This window comes from Clupea harengus, chromosome 11 (genome assembly GCF_900700415.2).
Source record: "Clupea harengus chromosome 11, Ch_v2.0.2, whole genome shotgun sequence".
Taxonomy (NCBI): Eukaryota; Metazoa; Chordata; class Actinopteri; order Clupeiformes; family Clupeidae; genus Clupea; species Clupea harengus.
This window is the reverse complement of record NC_045162.1, coordinates 22,158,029-22,177,246: the sequence shown is the minus strand read 5'-3', so window position 1 is coordinate 22,177,246 and position 19,218 is coordinate 22,158,029. Positions and strand designations below refer to the sequence as shown.

Genomic DNA, 19,218 nt, shown 5'->3' with positions numbered 1-19,218 from the left:
TGTTTGTGCGGGTGTGCGTGTTTATGTGTGTGTGTGCGGCTGTGCTCTCTCTCCGCCTCGTGAGAGTCTATTCAAAACATGGCTGCAGCCCAAGGCTACTTTGAGATCATCAGAGCAGCGCACACACCCCCTCCCTCAGCGTGCCACATCACACACACACCCACCCACGCACGCACACACACATACACGTACACGCACGCACATCTACGCACGTGCAGTTCTCCCGCCTGCCACGCGCCAAAGGAAAACACTACTGCGTGCTGAGAAGAGAGGAGGGAGGAGGAGAAACGGAGGAGCTCCTTCTCAGGGCTGGAGAGAGGATGAAAAGAGGAGAGGAGCTGTCACAGTGAAGATCACGTTTATCAAATCACACATTGCATGTGAAGCCTGGCTGCTCAATTCTCACCTGTGCTGTCATTTTCTATAATGTTCTTTTTTTTTTTTTTACATATAATTTTTTTGTATATCTATTGTAGTAAAACAGCCTTAACAGAAGATGTACTGTATATCCCATCTAAAGTGCCATATTTAAGTATAGACATTTTGATGCTAGGAACTGTATTATTAGTTAGTAAAACAATAGCTTTTTTCTCTGAAAGATTGTATTTTCGGAACTTGATATAAAGGCAGAAAGCAGAATTGAGTGCAAACATTCATATTTCAATTCATATTCCCTCTCATGATTCACGGATGCTGTCTGTATGTGTGTGTGTGTGTGTGTGAGTGTGTGTGTGTGTCTGAGTGAGTGTGTGTGTGTGTGTGTGTATGTATTTGTTTGTGTGTGTGTGTGTATGTATGTATGTATGTATGTATGTACAGTATGTATGTATGTATGTATGTATGTATGTATGTATGTATGTATGTATGCGTGTAGTGTCATGTACATGTGCACACACTCGTGACTCTGTGTGTATTCATGTGTGTGTCTTCCTCCTCTAGAGGCTTGCCTTGACCTCTGAGCACGTACACAGCCTGGCGAGGGAATGTACACTCTTTTTCTCCCTTTCCTTCTACATTTCTATCTCTCTCCTCTCATCTTTCCCTCCCTCCCCTATTGTGCCCTCTTACTCTAGCCACTAGTGAATTGGTCAGTGGGAAAATTAAGTAGATTTGTGTGCAGACTAACTTTTTTTAAGGGACAAAACCACTTAATTTATCCCTTTAAGCGGGGAAATGTACCCCTTTAAGAACAGTTGAAAGGGCTTTTATCTTTATTTTGACCTTAAATGACCTTATATTCCAAATATTGTATGTATAAGCAAGACACACAAAACATTACTCTTTATAAATTAGCAATGAGGAATTTTGGTCAACTGATAAAAGCTTGCTAACGTGCTAACTGGTGTTTTTGGCAATATTGCTAGCAATGTCATGCTCTGAAAATGTGAATTTAGAAATCAATTTTCCAACGATACTGTTGCTCTATTCTAAGTACGCTAATTACTCGTATACTCATATGTATATATGCACAAAGAGGGTCCACACTAAGTGCTCTATTCATAGTCAACACTGGCCTTTTGAGTAGGGCCTTGAACTTTCCATTCAAGCTATCTGTCATATAGGAGAATTGAGACATTGCCTTCAATCTTTAAACACACAACTCCTATATTACTCAATAATCCCATGGTTTTTGATGAACTCAGGAAAAGACCGTAATCATGCCTTGTATCACATATTTCAGGACATTTTACTAAGGGTTAACTAAGGGCTTGGCTAAATTGAAGATAAAATTAATGGAGCATGTTTTCAAATTAAGAACCCCTAATATAAATTAATGGCTTTTGCATAGTTTCAGGGCCAAAAAAAATGTCATCCTGGATCCGTCCCCTGTTTTCTCTGTCTCTCTTTCTCTCTCCCTCTCTTTCTCAGCTTCCAACCCCCTGCCTTTACTGTTCTGTATGGTGAGGTTTTAATGAGACATTCAGAGGGTCTATTACTCAGTTCTCCATAAATTAGCATTGATGTGCAAGCAAACCAAGGGCACCACAGTCCTCAAGGGAAACTGCGAGTAGAGCTCAGCTCAACCTGGAAAACCTCAATCAGTCTGTTTTTTGGTCCCTGTTTTATTGTGTGTGTGTGTGTGTGTGTGTGTGTGTGTGTGTGTGTGTGTGAGCGAGAGAGAGAGAGAGAGAGAGTTTGTTTGTACATGCATGCTTGCTCACATGTGCAAGGAAGATTTACAGAAAGAAAGAGAACACATCTTGGAACGCCCGTGCAAATTCCTCTCCGACGATTGGTCAGCAGCCACAGCTTGGCCGGTCCTCCCCACCACTGATAGGCCAGATGAGCTGACCATCTGACACCCATATAGTTGCAAACTCTGTCATAGTTCTGGCCCTGACAGAGATCACAGTTGTGTCAAAGACACACACACACACACACACGCACACACACGCAGACACACACACACACACACACACACACACACACACACACACACACACACACACACACATACACATACACATACACACACATTCAAACAATTCAACATTCAAACACATACACACACATTCAAACACACAAAGTCTTCAGCTGGGGTCTAACTTTAAGAGTTGCCAGGTTGCAGGAGTAGCTAGGGTAACGCTTGTGCACCCCCGTCCTTCTGTTGGAAAGACAGCTCATTTATGGACAGTCAAAGCTGACTAACAGCCTGAGTCTTAGGGGTGTGTGTGTGAGAGAGAAGTGTTTTAAAGAAGGAGTCAGTGTGTGTGAGTGTTCCTCTCGGTTGTTGGGATGTTTAGTGTTTGTGTGTGTAAATAGTTTTCTCAGTTGTGAAGTGTGTGAGTGTGTGAGTTCGCAGGTGAATGAATGTGTGTGTGTGTGTGTGTAAGTGAGTGTGTGTGTGTGTGTGTGTGTTTTGATTCTGAACATGAGCGGTGTTGAGGGTTTTCAGTGGCGGTATGCCCAGACTGGAACCGCGCTCATTCGTCTAGCAGGTAAAGTACACCAACCGCCAGCCTTCAGGATCCTCTCACTTCTTAATTACCTGCAGATATTTAGCAGACACTTTGGTGTTAGCAGGATACAGTCAACAAGAGTCAGATAGTTTGTCAATTGCTGTGCTGAGCTTCGAAGCCATGAGATTGTTTCTGCCGTACTAATCCAATTTACAGTGGTATATCTTGCATCTCAAACACAGTTCCTTAATGGAGGTAGCTGAAAACAATTACAGTAAAGGGAGAAGATGGCCACAAATGTAGTATTTTTTATTTATATTAATAATAGTGTTGCTTGTTGACATTGTAGAGTAATGATTTAAGATGTTGACGATGTTTCTGTCAAAGTGTTTGTTTCCCAGTGCCCTGTCTCACCCTCTCCAATTTGCTGAGAACTGATAAGAGGTTTGATGAAAGACAGAGCTAAGAGTTAAATCATTTGACTATAAGATATGCCACACTATAATCAGCATTAAAGTTTAATGTTTTCCCTGTTTACATCAAATGTTAAATATGATCGCTTAAAGATGCATTATGGAGTTGTTGGCTAAAAACAGCAAGCTAAGTAGGTAACAGCCAAAGAGACCTTCCTCGCAAATATCAACAACAGCAAAGTTTGCACTGATAAAATCTACCCAGCTTGTGAACCAATGTATTTTGGCAATATATTTTTTGACGCTTTGCTTACATGTTCCACACAAACATATATCATGCAAATAAAATTGAGGACGTTACCAAAACTAGCTACCTACAAAAAATCTGAAAATGCTCGAAACCTGCGTAATGTCTCTTTTAAGTGGATGAATGGAACAGCAGTTTAAGTCAATGTATTCATTCATTTGTCATAGAAAGAGAGAGGGTAGAGAATTGGGGACATAGAGAGAGGGAGGAAAACAGGGGGGTTAGGGAAAAGAGAAGGCCATGTTCTAACGGGTGTGAGAGTGGTGTGATCCCTCTGTCACCAGTCCAAACGGGTCGATCCGGGTCGGCCACTCTGACCATTAGACCCATTGGGGCCAGTATTTGGAATTGGAATGGTTGCCAACGGAGATGTCAACTACAGGCAGGGGCATCTGCTGCAGCTCTGAGAGAGAGCAGTGGGGGGTGGGGGTGGTGTAAAACGGTAGGGGTGGGGGTGGGGGTACAGAAACAGTCATTCCTTTTATCACCATGGGGATCAGCATTAACAGTTAGTGGAGCGTAAGCAAAGCTGCAGCCTGTTGTGAGTCCAGTGGGTATTAAGGAAAGATCTGGAACATGATCGTGGGGAGTGCAGGGTTTTCACCCATCAAACTAAAATAAGCAAGTTTGGGTATGAGAGGCTGAACTGATTGCTGGCTGATCTTGTTGATGGGGGTGTGTGTGTGTGTGTGTGTGTTTGTGTGTATGTGTGTGTGTGGTGGGGGTGGTGGTGCTGGTGGTATGAGGTCTCAGGATTTTCCAATTCAATACAACTTGTTAGAATAGAAGTTAGGAAATGGCTGTGACTGCTGAAAGACCCCCTGTGGAAACATCATGACACAGTCCAGGCACTTTCCGTCTGTCATAAGGACACAGTGTGCCAACTCTGTCTCTCTGTAGGTCAGCAGTGAAGGCAGCCACACAGGATGGCGGCTAGGTCAAATGCCCAATCTTTCAGGATCCATTTAAAGCTCCAGTTAAAAGGGTTTGCACTGGGTACTGTTGTAAACGATAATGGACTGTTTCTGGGCCAGGTTCCACTCAAGGTGACCTGCTATTAAAAGGGAGTTTATTTAGGTCCACTAGCACAACAGGCCGACTCTAGGAAGGTTTAGGCCTCAACACCTCAAGACATTACTCATTGTTAATGCCACTGAATGAATCAGTCAAACTGAATTGATTTGATGAACGAGTTGAACACAGAACCCATTCATCTGTAGATGGTTCAGACCATTGCTGTAGATTAGAAATCTAGTGTCAATGATTTGCCCACAAAGCTAAACCCCATGCTGCTGTGAAGAGCCGGGGGGCTGTAGATCGAGTCATACATTTAGAATCCAGGCGGCTAGGGTGAGTGGCAGTTCTAGACCTGATTATGATACTAGACTCTCTTTAGCCATTGTGGCTCTAGACCTAGTTATGAATGTAGAACCGGTGGTGCTATGGTGAGTGGCAGTTCTAGACCTGATTATAACTCGACTGTTTGGCTGTTGTGGCTCTTGACTTGGCCATGAATCTAGAACCCATGGTGCTGGGGTGAGTTGGAGTTGTAGTCCTGATTATGAAACTAGACCACATGTACGGGATGCAGATTCTGTAGACCGTAGATGATGTAGACGATTCTGATGCATTGTCAGAAGATAGCTGTGGTTGTAGACCTGTATTATTCACATTCTCAATCACACTGCAAGTGGTACAGCTGTGCCTTTGAGGCAGCACTATATTTAGTAGCACCCAAGATAGGAGACACTAATGTAGTGTCCAACTCAAACACACATGCATGCACAAATACTCACTCTCTCTCTCTCTCTCTCTCTCTCTCTCTCTCTCTCTCTCTCTCTCTCTCTCTCTCCTCTCCCTCACTCACATGCATTTTCTAGCATCCCTGAATCCCAAGCTCCAAATACACCCACACATTGTTTGATAACCATATTTTTGGAGTATCAGATGGTGTGATGTCCAAGCAAGACACTTAGTCACATTTCTGGTTGTGTTTGTGAGATGTATGCAGAGGAATAATAATCTCTTTACAGAATAACAAAAAAGGAGGAAAAATATGTACATGAGGAAAAGGCAGTTATGTCTTTGTTTAATTGCCTTTCTTCATGAAATTGAAAATTAATTAAGAATTCAGAGAGACACAACAGTTATTGAACTAACATGAAGAGTTGTAGATCATGCTAAAAGTGTTGGACTTTGAAAGGGTTGGAGATCAGAGGTGCAGCTCTCTCTCTCTCCAAATGAGCTCTTTTTGAGCTGGTTAAGTGATGCCATTTAAACTGGCAACATCGAGACTGTGTTTGAGCTCCGTTTTCCCTGGCAGTGAACATGTGTGAGCAGTGCCAGGCTAGGTGATACATACGAAGCAAACGAGCGAAATACAGCGAGCAGCTTCTGCTGGCACACACTCTCTCACCCACACACACATGCGTACACACACAGACACAAGCACACACACACAAACGCACATACACGCTCACCCATGCGCACACATACACACACACTTCCCTCCTGTCCCTCTTCACCCTCTGAGGAAGGAAGAGAAAAGAGATGAGGGAGCTCTCCAAGGTGCTGAAGTCCTGCGCAGTGGTGTGCTGAATGCTGTTGTACTGCACGGACATACAGTATGTAGGTGTAACCTACATGGTGTGTTCTCCATTGCACTCACCCCACCAAACCCCACTTCCAGTTTGAGTCACAGCATCAATATAACGTGCACTGAGAGAAGCACCGTGGCTCGAACCCTCACCCTGCAACCCATTGGTGCTACCGTCTGTCGCTATCTGATCTCTTAAGGGATCAGGGCATGAGGTTCACTCACTGCGCAGCTCTGGGACTGTAATTTCACTGTAACGTCACATACATCCACAGTCTCCAGATCTGTGCTTCGACTCAGATGAAGTAAACACACATGGCTGTCAGAGTTCTGCCATGACTCGAGGGGTGAAAAGGCAACAGGGCTTTCCCCCACATACAGATCCACTCCCCATATGGTGCTGATCTGCCCCAGATTCTTCCTCTTCTCGATGACGGTTGTGTGCGCATAACAGATGAGTTTGAAGTGGAGACGAGTAGAGGGGGAAGATGGCCCTGTGTTAAAGCTGACTCAGAATGGCTTCGGCTCCTCTCCTTTTCATTCCTCCATCATGTCCCGGCTAATCCTGCCATCCCCCAACACACACACACACACACACACACACACACACACACACACACACACACAAACACATCCTCTGCTGAGTCAAAGGAAAGGACACGCATCCTCTCCTTAGTCAGAGGAAGTGATGTCATGAAATGTGCCCCTGGGCGCCCTGATATCCTCATATGGTCTCTTTTCTTGGCAGGGGTAGTCTATGTTTATCTGTTTTCTGTTAATCATTCGACAGTGTATGTCATATCTAGGTTTATCTTCATACTGTGTATACTTGTGTGTGAAATAAATATCAGTGCCTTTATCCACATGAGCACAGCTGATATATATCTACCTTTTCATATGACTGTTAACCCCTAGACATTTTTCTAAATTAGTGTTAGTAGTTACTTTATCTATGTTGTCAGGATTGGATTTGAAAGCATTATAGGAAGGGAAGGAATCCGTAGTAGTAGACGTAGCTTGTTAGTTTTAGTGGCATTATCACTCATTATAATTACTGTTAACGGATGTCTAATTTTTTTTTATTGCATTATGGCTGGTTTGTAACCTCATAGTAACCCTGCAGTTACCCTGCAGTATCCTATTTTCTAAACCTCCAGTAACCCAGCTGCACTAAACCTGTAGTAAGCCTGATCTGTAACCCCATAGTAAGCCTGTGTTTCTGTGTGCAGGTTCCCACAGGAAGGAACCTCTGAGGGCAGTAGATGTGCTTCCCATCCTGAGAGAAAAGGTGGCCTTCCTGTCAGGTGAGTAATACACCTCCCCACCTCAGCTGCACCGCAGTTGATGCACCGCCTCACCTTTCTCATAGTCTCCGGGTGATCATCAGAGCCTTATGGACGATCTTCCATCAGTCATGGAACACATGCCAGTGCTTCTCAACTGGAGGGTCACAACCTAAAAGTTGGTAGTGGAATCATTCTGAATGGGTCGGCGGAGTGTCTATGTTCCTTCAGAACTTTAATAACTTTTGTAGAAAATATATAAACAGTAGTTTTTATTTAAAAATGGAAAAGCCCTGTCTTTGTGGGTATCATGCCTTCATGAGGAACTGGGAATTGGGAAAGTTCTGACCTCCAAGTGGGAGAATACACCTGAACGCCTGTCAAACTCGGAACATCCCACTAGGAAAGTGGAAGGTTTTTGTGAGTTCAGAGAAGTAGGTTTGATGTCACTCGACATGGCAACGTCTGTGGTGAAAGATAAAACATCTACTTGCTCTGCGCACAAATAGGTCGCTTCATTGTTTATTTAAGTTGTGCTCATAAGCGTAGGTGATGTTAAACGATACTTTACAGTTTACTTTTGCGTAATTAATGTAATGGTAACCTTCTGGCTAGCTAGCCCACCTTCCGTTACCTAACTGTGAATATTGTTGCCTGTTTGTTGCCATTATGTGAACGCTCTCAACTTGGAAGTGAAATATTCCGAAATGGGAACTTTACCAGTCCCCAGCTGCCTGAACGCACGATCAGTCACAAAGGGAAACGGGAGCTCTCGGAAATAAACAAAGTTCATAGCTTACTGTATGTGAGCGGGGAGAGCAGCAGCGATGCCACTGGCCTAGTTGAATGTTTGTGTTAGAATTCATAATTATATTAGAAAAGTTAAATGTTGAGCCAATTGCTGTATTGCTGGGTAACGTATTTTCTTGTCATTTGCGGTTAGCATGTCATTAACTATGTTATATGCAGTTTTGTTTGTTGTAAGGAAATCATCAAAACATATTAAGAATATCATTAAATTGTGGCAAATAGTCCCTAGATTGCTCGATAGTGTGGTGAAAAATCTATCTGATGTCAGACACAGGCTAATGTACAATGAACGCAGGAAAAAATGTAGGCCCTATGTTTATATTTTTAGGTTTATTTTATGGTTTGAATTCTATGAAATTTGTGCTGCAACTTAATGACTATGGGAAATTGTGAGTCCCAAGGCCAGTTGAGAACCATTGCTCTATGCAATGTATGTAGAATATTAGGCTATTACAGTAGTACAGTTATTAAAGTTGTACTGTAGAACAGTAGAAAGACTATTCTCTCTTCCCATATCACCGAAGAGTCAGTGGCTCATAGGCTATAGGCACCCTCGGCTGTAGATTTGCATGAATCATCTCAGTCCATCACGGCATTTCGCTTTTATTGTTTTACTGTAGGCTTATGCCAGATTTAGCCTAGTGCTACATTACATTTACTCACTCAGTGAATGAATACAGCTTCAGTTGCTGGATCAGAAGGACATTACAGTCACAGCAGGAGGTAGAAGTCAGGAGACGACTGTCGGGGTATGTTTGAATGCAGCGACTGACTGTGAGACGCACGCCATATATTTATTCGTCCTGCATTAGACGGATTGATCTGGATTCCTCTCTCTTTCTCTCGTTTCTACACTGACGTTGTCAATCACAGCTGAGGCATTTGTACCGTGCAGATGGTAGAAAATGGGGCGCCGTGTTCTCTGAAGACGCTCGAACCTGCCAAGCTCACAGCGCACTTGGATCAGCTCACACGATCTGCGGCATGGGGGGAGTTCACAGAGTTTGGGTCTGTTGGGCTCTGACCCACATATAGTCATGGAGGTTTAATCTGTACTTGCACATTGGTCCAGTGGTCAGGATTTTTAAGGCCCAAAACATTTCAAGGAGTGACCATACTGCCCAGTTCTCATTTTAAAACCTGCTTTTAGGAAGCAATGTGATTCTTCACTAAGCATCTATTATGCAATGGAGAGAAGGGGGGGGGGGGAGTAGTGCTTACTAAAAAGTCAAAAGACAATGGCTAGTGAGATCTCAGATACCTGTGTTTGTGTATATTTTGGCCTTCTGTGTGATGCTCTGTGTGTGTGTGTGTGTTGGGGTGTAGGGGGTAGAGATCGAAGAGGGGGCCCCATCCTCACCTTCCCGGCCCCCAGTGACCCTGAACGCCTCAGACAGGAAGACCTACGCCCCCTGCTGGACTATCTCGCCACTGTCCCAAGGTACTGAGCTCAGAGCTCTCTCTCTCTCTCTCTCTCTCTCACACACACACACACCCATATACATATGTGCAGACATGCACACACACACAGAGACACACATGCACACAGTCACACATACTATCTATCTATCTTGTTTTGCTCCCTCTTTCTCTGCAAAAGAGAGAGACCCCCCTCCCTGTCTCTCTCCCTCTCTCCCCCTCAGTCTTTCGTTCCTTTAATGAGCCTAGTATTAATCAGTGCAGTGCTGTATTCAGGCAGGCAGTTGCGCTGTATCGGTATCGGGGCAGAATGAGGTGTGAATAGTGGATATTAAAGCTGGCTCACTCTGGGACATGTCTGGTAAGGGTTCTGCTACAGCATTAGTCACAACGCACAGGGAGAATTTGGATGCTTTGTTTATTTACAGTAGCGTTGTTTGTTTGTTTTTTAATTATGGTTGGATAACAATGATACATTTCTCATGCTTTAGAGGGGCTGTTTCGGTTTAATTTAGATGTTGATACGGAGGGGTTTGCTTTGTATTTATTTGTATTTGTGTTTAGTTACTGTCTGCGTGAAGTTCTCTTCTGAGGACTCGCACATGTGTTTAGGATGTGTCTGAATGTGAAAGTGTGTTTTGTTTGGGTTTTACCTAAGCATTAACACTGTGTGTGTGTGTGTGTGTGTGTGTGTGTGTGTGTGTGTGTGTGTGTGTGTGTGTGTGTGTGTGTGTGTGTGTCGTTGTGTGTGTGGCAGCGAGGAGGCGTGCCGGCATGGATTCACGGTGATCGTCGACACACGGGGCTCCCGGTGGGACGTGATCAAGCCCCTGCTGAAGACGCTGCAGGACTCCTTCCCCCGCTGCGTCCACACCGCCCTCATCATCAAACCCGACAGCGTCTGGCTCAAACACCGCAGCTCCCTTGGCAGCACCAAATTCGAGTTTGAGGTAACACACTCACCGTTATTAACACACTCACACTTATTAACACACTCACCCTTATTAACACACTCACACTTATTAACACACTCACACGTATTAAAACACTCAGACTCATTAACACACTCACCCTTATTAACACACTCACCCATATTAACACACTCACACTTGCACGCAGATGTAGTGTGTGTGTGCTCCTGACACGGAGAGCTCTAGGAAAGAAATCTGTCATTCACTGAAACTAAGTAAGATGAATGAGTACATGGACTTGGAGAAAGGTAACAGCAGTTGACTCTCTGAGCCTGTGCTGTGTCTGGCTGTGTTTTTCACACGGAGTGGTGAAAGTACCGCAGAGACATGCACAGCTCTGTGTGTGTGTGTGTGTGTGTGTGTGTGTGTGTGTGTGTGTGTGTGTGTGTGCGCGCGTGTGTGTGTGGGTGCGTGCGCGTGTGTCTGTGTGTGTGTGTGTGTGTGTGTGTCATTGCAGTGGAAAAGTGTTAAAATTAGAGCGCCTGCCCTCTTTCCCACTGCCTGTGGGAGCCTGAGAATCATTAGGATTAATTACGGGAGGTGGATTCAAAGGGTTGGCTATAAAAACCACTGCAATCTAAGAACCATGTAACCTTCTGCACTTGTCCACGTCATGTTTGAGATGTTGCCATGGAGAATTATGCATCATCTGTGTGGATTGTTTGCTTCTTGTTGCTGTCTCACAATGTTAAAATGGATTTAGAGCTACTTATCCAAAGACTTGTGTGTGTGTGTGTGTGTGTGTGTGTGTGTGTGTGTGTGTGTGTGTGTGTGTTTGGACCCTCATGACATTAACAAGTCCATCATCCTTTTGCTGTGTTATGAAAAGAATTTGGAATTTCATAGAGCATATTCCTTCTGTAATCAATAAAAGCTTTTTCAAGTTTCAGACTGAATGGACACCACACATACACATACACACACACTCTCACATACACTCCCACAAGTGCGCACCCACCCCCACACACACACACACACACACAGACACACAGACACAGACACACAAACCCTCTCTTTCACAGACATACAGACTCAGAAATCAGAAGTAAAGCAGATGGAGTGTGGTTGTGTGTGGGCGTAGCATCAGCTCTCAATGCTGCACCTCTTGTTTAGCTCCACTCACTCAGAAGAACTCACTCAGACAGAGTGACTCACACAGCAAGCAGCTTCCAGCTACCAGCCAAACCACACCTGCATCTACCTGCATCACAGCACAGCATCCTCGTATCAAGATTAGCATCAGCAACGGCCGAATTATCTTCACTGTACATTGTTATTACAACAACAGTAGCATCGATACACATCACATTGTCATCACCCTGTTTCAAACTATCAGACCACAACACAACCTCATCATCTCCTGTATCACAGCATAGGTAACATTAACAGCAAGAATGTGTGTGTGTCTGTGTGTGTGTCTGTGTCTGTGTGAGTGTGAGTGTGACTGTGAGTTGGCTAGAAATTTAGCGTGGCAGTAGTTCTACTTTCAAATTTGGCTCCAATTGCAGAAGCTCCAATGACATCAAGTCTGTTCCTGACAAACAAAGACGTGTGACGTGTCGGGGTCCTGGCCTTCCTATATATGCACACACGCGTCCCTCTCTCCTCATTCTGCTTCTGGTCACTCACAAGAAAAGCTCCCCTCTGCAGCTCTTGAGTGGATATTTGGCTAGTTCACAGGAGGAACTGTCAAGGATACTGTGAGTTCGGAGACAGAGTTTCCAGCCTGTGGTTGCTTCCCAACTATCCTAGCAGCTAGCTGCAGTGGTTAGCTACCCAGCTTCTACCCCACCGCAACCGTCATTTACGCGCTAAATTGCTTGGCTAGTGTTCTGTTCCCAACTTGTGTGCTGCTATGCTAACTCATACGTTCTCTCACTCAACCATTTCTCCCTTTCTTCAAGGGCCATCATATTCTGGTCCGGTCAGACAACACCAAAACAGTGGACCCTCCATTATGCACTGTTGTCTCAGACGAAAGGGGAAATGTATCATCCTCACCCAGAGGCCTGGGCCTGACCCGAGAGAGGTCGAATCTCAGCCCCCCGGCCCCCCCAAAGGTGGTCTCCACCATACAGAGTGCTAGGGCCCACTCCACTAGATGTTTGTGTGATTGGAAGTGGCAGGTGTTTGAAAGATGGTGTGATGAATGGCAGCGAGTGCCATTGCAGTGCTCTGTGGCAGATGTGTCATGCTTCCTTCAGGGCAGGGCCTTTTCCACCATCACAGTGGATGCTTCATCTTCTGCTTCAACGCATCAGCTTCATGAAGGGGGCACACCGGCCACGACTGGTTTCCAGGTCCTTAGTGCCGCTGTGGGTTCTGGGTGCTGTGCTTGATGCCCTATGCCAGAGTCCATTTGAGCCTATTGAGCCCTTAGACGTGAAGACCCCATCTTTGAAAACAGTGTTTTTGTTTGCCCTGGCAAGCGTGTGAGTGATCTCCAGTTGTTTTCCAGTTTTCACCAGGAGCTGATAAAGTGCTTATGTCTGAATCAGGCCTTCGTGCCAAAACTGTGATACGCTGGAGCTAGCAGCTCTCTGCTCTCCTCCTTCTCCCTCAGCTGAAGAGAGGAGGCTGCAGGCACTGTGTTCTGTGCAGGCGTTTTGCATGTATGTGGATAAGACAAGATCATGGCGCAAAGGAGACTTGCTGTTTGTCTCTTGGGCAACCCCTCTCATTAGAGGCATGCCTATCTCTCCGCAGCTCTTCTCCCACTGGGTGGTAGAGGTGATCGCTATGGCACATGTGAGTTGAGGTCTGCATTCCCCAGTGTCGTTACGGGCACACTCCACCAGGGGGCACGGCTACGTCAAGGGGATTGTTTCCTGGCATATCTCTTCAGGAGATTATGGCCGCCGCCTGCTGGGCATCGTCTGATACATTTGTAAGATTCTACAGACTGGATGTAACTAGGCCTTCTCTGGCACATTGAGGTACTGCTACTGGCCCCAGCTAGTGCCACCAGGGGGAGACAGAGTTGCCATGGGTCAGAGTGATCGGGGATGCACTTCCTCACAGCACTGGCCTCTGGCAGATCAGCCCTGGTGGGTGTGTCTGCAAGGTGGGAGCTGCCCATATCTTCCCATATGTGAGGTACAGAGTGAATTTTTGAAAAAAGATATTAAGGTTACTTTTGTAACCCTGGTTCTTTGAAGTGTGAGTGAGTCAACCAGTCTTGCTGCACAAACGAACAGGATACGGGGTGTGCGTGCGTGTGTGTGTGTGTGGGTGTGTGTGCGTGTGTGTGCGTGCGTGCGCGTGTGTGTGTGTGTGTTTGTGTGTGTGTGTAGGAGGGGTGGGACCCCAGCACAACACAAGTCTTTGTCTGTGTCAGGGACAAACTTGGTGTCATTGGAGCTTCTGTGATTGGGAGCGCACATACCTCAAGCAAATTCTCAAAGAACCAGAACCATTGTATTGGAAAATGAAGAAAATGGAAAAACAGAAAAATAGAAAAATACATCTAGCCTCTTGACACCAAGCCATACTACCCTTTTGTTCCACAGTCCTTTTGTCTAGACCCAAGCCTCTGTTCCCTGCATTGAGCACACTCAAGGTCCCTGCTTAGAGCAGCGCGAGGGAGGAAGGCAGAGAGAGGCAGGGAAGGCGTACACACAAGCGTCAGTCTCCAAGGCACTTACTTATTTACCTGTCTTCACATTGACACAGCCAGCAGCTCGCTTCACTCCTCTCTCCTTAAAAAGGGTAGAAAAGGACTGGACTATGAGATCCACGGCTGACACTCTTAACTGACACTCGTAAGCGTTGATCCACTCAAGCATGGTGCTGATTTGGGGTGCGCTCTCCAAGGTCCTGAAACTCCTGTGGGATCCCGAGTACTGCTTGGGGTACCACAGTATGTGTTATGAGGTTATGTGTGTGTGTTTGTGCGTGTGCGTGTGTGTGTGTGTGTTAATGTTGTTCTCTTGTCTCCAGACCTACATGGTGTCGGTGGAGGAGCTTTGTGAGCTGGTGGAGCCGTCTCAACTGACCCCAGACCTGGGCGGCAGCCTGCATTACAACCATGAGGCCTGGCTAGAGCAGCGCGTGGCCTTCGAAAGCTTCAGTGCCGATGCAGCCCGTGCCCTGAGCCGCCTGCAGGACGCGATGGACCCTCAGCAGCAGCAGCGCCCTCTGGCGGGCGAGGCGGGCAGTGCGAGGCGCAGCATGGAGGAGCTGGCACTGCTCAGGAGCCGTGTCACTGACGGCGACCTGCGTGAGCTGGAGGCAGAGGGCCGGCGCCTGCTGCAGCGTCTCCACGGCAACGACGCCCACGGCCTGGCGCCTAAGGTGTCCGCCCAGGTGGAGCGCGTGCAGGATGCCAGGCTGCACATGCACCAGGTGTGGCAGCTGCAGAAGCACCAGGACCAGAGTCTGCAGCTGCGCATGTACGAGCAGGATGTTCAACAGGTATGTGTGTGTGTGTGTGTGTGTGTGTGTGTGTGTGTGTGTGTGTGTGTGCTCAATTGTTGTGTATTCATACCCTACTGGAGGTTTATTATAGTGCACTCATCCTCTTTTCTCCTCTCCTTTCTCCCACATTTTCTCTTTTTTATCTCTTTCTCCATTCTCTCTGTGTTCCTCTTTTTCTCTCTGTCTCTCGTTCTCTTCCCCCGTTCTTCATTGCTCTCTTTCTCTCTCTCTCTCTCTCTCCCGCCTGCAGATGCTGGACTGGATTCTGCACAATAAGACTCTCCTGCTGTCCAGCCACTCAGAGATCGGTGCTGACCATCAGCACGCCCTAGAGCTGCAGGGTGACCACAGCCACTTCGCCCTCAGCTGCATGGTGAGCACCAACTAGCACACACACACACACACACACACACACACACAGAACCCTGAGAAGATCTCACCTGAGAGTGCACAGACCTCGCAATTATATGACGCAGTGCAGTTGGACACATCAGCTCACGTTGTAATGACAGTTGTAACCCCTGCCATGCAGACGTCAGCACAGACACACAGCAGCGACTCGGACGTCACACACACAAGCACATGACAGGTGCTCCCCCATAATCACAGGTGCAGCCAAGCCTCTCAGCTGCCATGTTACATGACGGCTCTTCAACCCTCATCATCTCTGACACGGTCTCTTCATTTCCCACCCACCCACTCTCTCTCCCTCCTCCCCTCTCTCCCTCCCCCTCTCTCTCCCGCCCCCACTCTCTGTATTTTTATGAGAACGTCGACCATTTCTCTCTCTCTCTCTCTCTCTCTCTCTCTGCCGTGTGTATGAATGCAAGCACTGTGTGTTTCTCTCTGTCTTTGTAGGATGTGTACGTGAGCCATATAGCTCTGTCTCTGTCTCTGTGGGATGTGTGCGTAAGCTGCACGTATGTCTCTGTCTCTGTAGGATGTGTATGTGAACGTGAGCCGTATCATGTCACTGGGGAACCGTCTGCTGGAGCTGGGCCACTCGTCTGCCCAGCAGATCCAGCAGCTGTCTGCGCAGCTGGAGCAGGAGTGGAGGGCCTTCGCCGCGGCCCTGGACGAGCGCAGCTGCCTGCTGGAAGGCGCTGCAGCCTTCCACCACCGGGCCGAGCAGGTCAGCACCACCTCAGAGCTCACTTTATCTCTCCATCTCCCTTTCTCTGCCTAGCTCTCTTTCTCTATCGCTATTCTCTATCGCTATACCTCTCCGCCTAGCTCTGTCTCTCTATCGCTCTACCTCTCCGCCTAGCTCATTCTCTCTATCGCTCTACCTCTCCGCCTGCTGGAGGGCTCTGCAGCCTTCCAGTAACCTGAGACGTCACGTTATCTCTGTCTGTATGTTTCCTTCTCTTTGCTTCCTCTCTCTGTGTCTCTGTCTTTCTCTGTCTCTGTCTCTGTGTCTGTGTCTCTGTCAATGGTTGCGGTGCTCTTACTCGTATTCACTATACATGGGTACTGGGTTGGAGAAACATGGTGACAATTTGAAGATCATATTCTTTTGTGGTCTGACATGCTCTGATGTTGTCTGATTTAATCTCCTCTGGTCTGGTGTGGCGTGGTGTGGTCTGGTCTGGTCTGGTGCGGTGTGGTCTGATCTGGTGTGGTGTGGTGTGGTGTGGTGCGGTGTGGTCTGATCTGGTGTGGTGTGGTGTGGTGTGGTGTGGTTTGGTCTGATCTGGTGTGCTGTGGTGTGGTGTGGTGTGGTGCGGTGTGGTCTGATCTGGTGTGGTGAGGTGTGGTGTGGTTTGGTCTGATCTGGTGTGCTGTGGTGTGCAGTACCTGAGCAGTGTAGGCTCATGGAGAGAGGCGTGTGGGGAGGAGAAGCTGCCCTGTGAACTGCAGGACCTGGAGGACGCCATTCAACAACATCAGAACCTCTACGAGGTCTTCAGCACTGCATATACAAAGGTCAGATGCAGTTACACCCCTCAACCCCCCCCCCCCCCCCCCCCCCCCCCACACACACACATAGCGCCAGAGCATCTACAAGCAGACAGAACTGCATGTGTAGCCTAACTGAAAGCTTTGCCTTTTCTGTAAAATCTATTTTCCAGTTCCCTCACTGAATCCATATTCATTATCTCACACACTCGGTACCAAATGAAATCCATACTCTGATTTGTAATACTATCCCACACATATTTCATGTCTCTCTCTTTTTTCTCTTTCTCTCTCTCTCTCTCTCTGTCTGTCTGTCTGTCTGTCTGTCTGTCTGTCTGTCTGTCTGTCTGTCTGTCTCTTTCTCAGGTGAGTCAGGAGGGGAAGTCTCTGCTGGATCGGCTGCAGCGGCCCCTGGCTGTAGCTGGTGCAGACTCACAGTCGCCCTCTGCCAGCATGTCACAGACAATTCGGGCGGTGCTGGAGGTGGTGCACGAGGTGCTCCGACAGCAGAGAGAGCTGGAGAACGCCTGGCAGCAGCGCAAACTACGCCTGCACCAGCGTCTGCAGCTATGTGTGTTCCAGCAGGATGTCAAACAGGTGAACAAATACACACACACACACACACACACACACACATACAGACCCACACACACACACACACACACACACACACACACGTACATACAGTGGGGAAAATAAGTATTTGACCCCCTGCCGATTTCGCAAGTTTGGCCACTTGCAAATAAATGTGTGATCTATAATTGTAATGGTAGGTCTATTTTAACAGTGAGAGACAGAATATCAACAAAAACATCCAGAAAACTGCATTTAATAACAGTTATGAATTGATTTGCATTTGTCGCAGAAAATAAGTATTTGAACCCCTAGCAAAACATGACTTAGTACTTGGTGGAATAACCCTTGTTGGCAAGCACAGACGTCAGACGTTTCTTGTCGTTGGTCACCAGGTTTACACACATCTCAGGAGGGATTTTGGTCCACTCCTCTTTTGCAGATCCTCTCCAAATCCTTAAGGTTGCATTTTCAATGGGAGGGAATGAGGGAATGAGGTTCAAGCCCAATATTCCACGGTACATGGCCCCATCCATAGTCCCCTCGATGCGGTGGAGTCGTCCTGCACCCTTGGCAGAGAAACAGCCCCAAAGCATAATGTTTCCACCCCCATGCTTGACGGTGGGGATGGTGTTCTTGGGGTCATATTCAGCATTCTTCCCCCTCCAAACGCGGCAAGTCGAGTTGATGCCAAAGAGCTTAATTTTGGTCTCATCTGACCACATCCTGTCTCCCAATCCTCCTTAGAATCATTCAAGTGTTCATTGGCAAACTTCAGACGGCCCTGTACATGTGCTTCCTTGAGCTTTCTTGCTGTTTGGTAGGGGTTCAAATACTTATTTTCTGCGACAAATGCAAATCTTAGTTATAAAATGCAGTTTTCTGGATGTTTTTGTTGATATTCTGTCTCTCACTTTTAAAATAGACCTACCATTACAATTATAGATCACACATTTCTTTGCAAGTGGCCAAACTTGCGAAATCGGCAGGGGGTCAAATACTTATTTTCCCCACTGTATATACATACACACATCTTTCAGTCTTAGACCTGTTTATGTACAGACATAAGTTTTGCTCATGACTGAAATATATTTGACTGTAAATGCATGTGGTCAGATAGTACAATGCTCTTCCATCGCCCTCTGCTGGTGATTAGACTGAGAAACTAAGCAACAGATGTATTGCATTTCTGATTGGATGTATGACGTCTTGTTGATGATATGTCAAAATGTGTGTGTGTGTGTGTAGGTGATGGACTGGATTGAGGACCACGGTGAGGTGTTCCTGTGTAAACACACAGGTGTGGGGAGGTCCCTGCAACGAGCGCGAGCCCTGCAGAAGCGCCAGAAGGACTTTGAGGAGGTGGCTCAGGTCAGCATGGCATGCCTCAGGCCTCTACTCAGTCAGGGTGCCTGTTAAAGTAGAAAAGTCTTACCATATTAAAGTAGAAACATTTTTACCATATTAAAGTAGAAAAGTCTTACCATGTTAAAGTAGAAAAGTCTTACCATATTGACGTAGGAAAGTCTTGCTATACTCAGAATGTTTTTAGTGTAGTACATGGTTTTGTATTATAAAGGCCCATGAGTATTTGAAAGGGCTATTATCAGAGATCTGATTTGACCCCTAAC

At 46.6% G+C, this 19,218-nt stretch overlaps 1 protein-coding gene across 3 annotated transcripts in view; it reads left to right on the top strand.

Moving 5' to 3' along the window:
• Window positions 1-19,218, top strand: part of triob (trio Rho guanine nucleotide exchange factor b) — a 64,489-nt gene that overhangs the window by 1,908 nt on the left and 43,363 nt on the right. For all 3 annotated transcript variants that reach the window (XM_031576265.1, XM_031576264.1, XM_031576266.1), the window contains exons 2-10: window positions 7,446-7,520; window positions 9,636-9,750; window positions 10,486-10,678; window positions 14,639-15,112; window positions 15,366-15,488; window positions 16,056-16,247; window positions 16,910-17,041; window positions 17,381-17,611; window positions 18,836-18,958. In XM_031576265.1, the coding sequence (XP_031432125.1) occupies window positions 7,446-7,520; window positions 9,636-9,750; window positions 10,486-10,678; window positions 14,639-15,112; window positions 15,366-15,488; window positions 16,056-16,247; window positions 16,910-17,041; window positions 17,381-17,611; window positions 18,836-18,958 (1,658 nt within the window). The remainder of the gene's footprint in view (window positions 1-7,445; window positions 7,521-9,635; window positions 9,751-10,485; window positions 10,679-14,638; window positions 15,113-15,365; window positions 15,489-16,055; window positions 16,248-16,909; window positions 17,042-17,380; window positions 17,612-18,835; window positions 18,959-19,218) is intronic.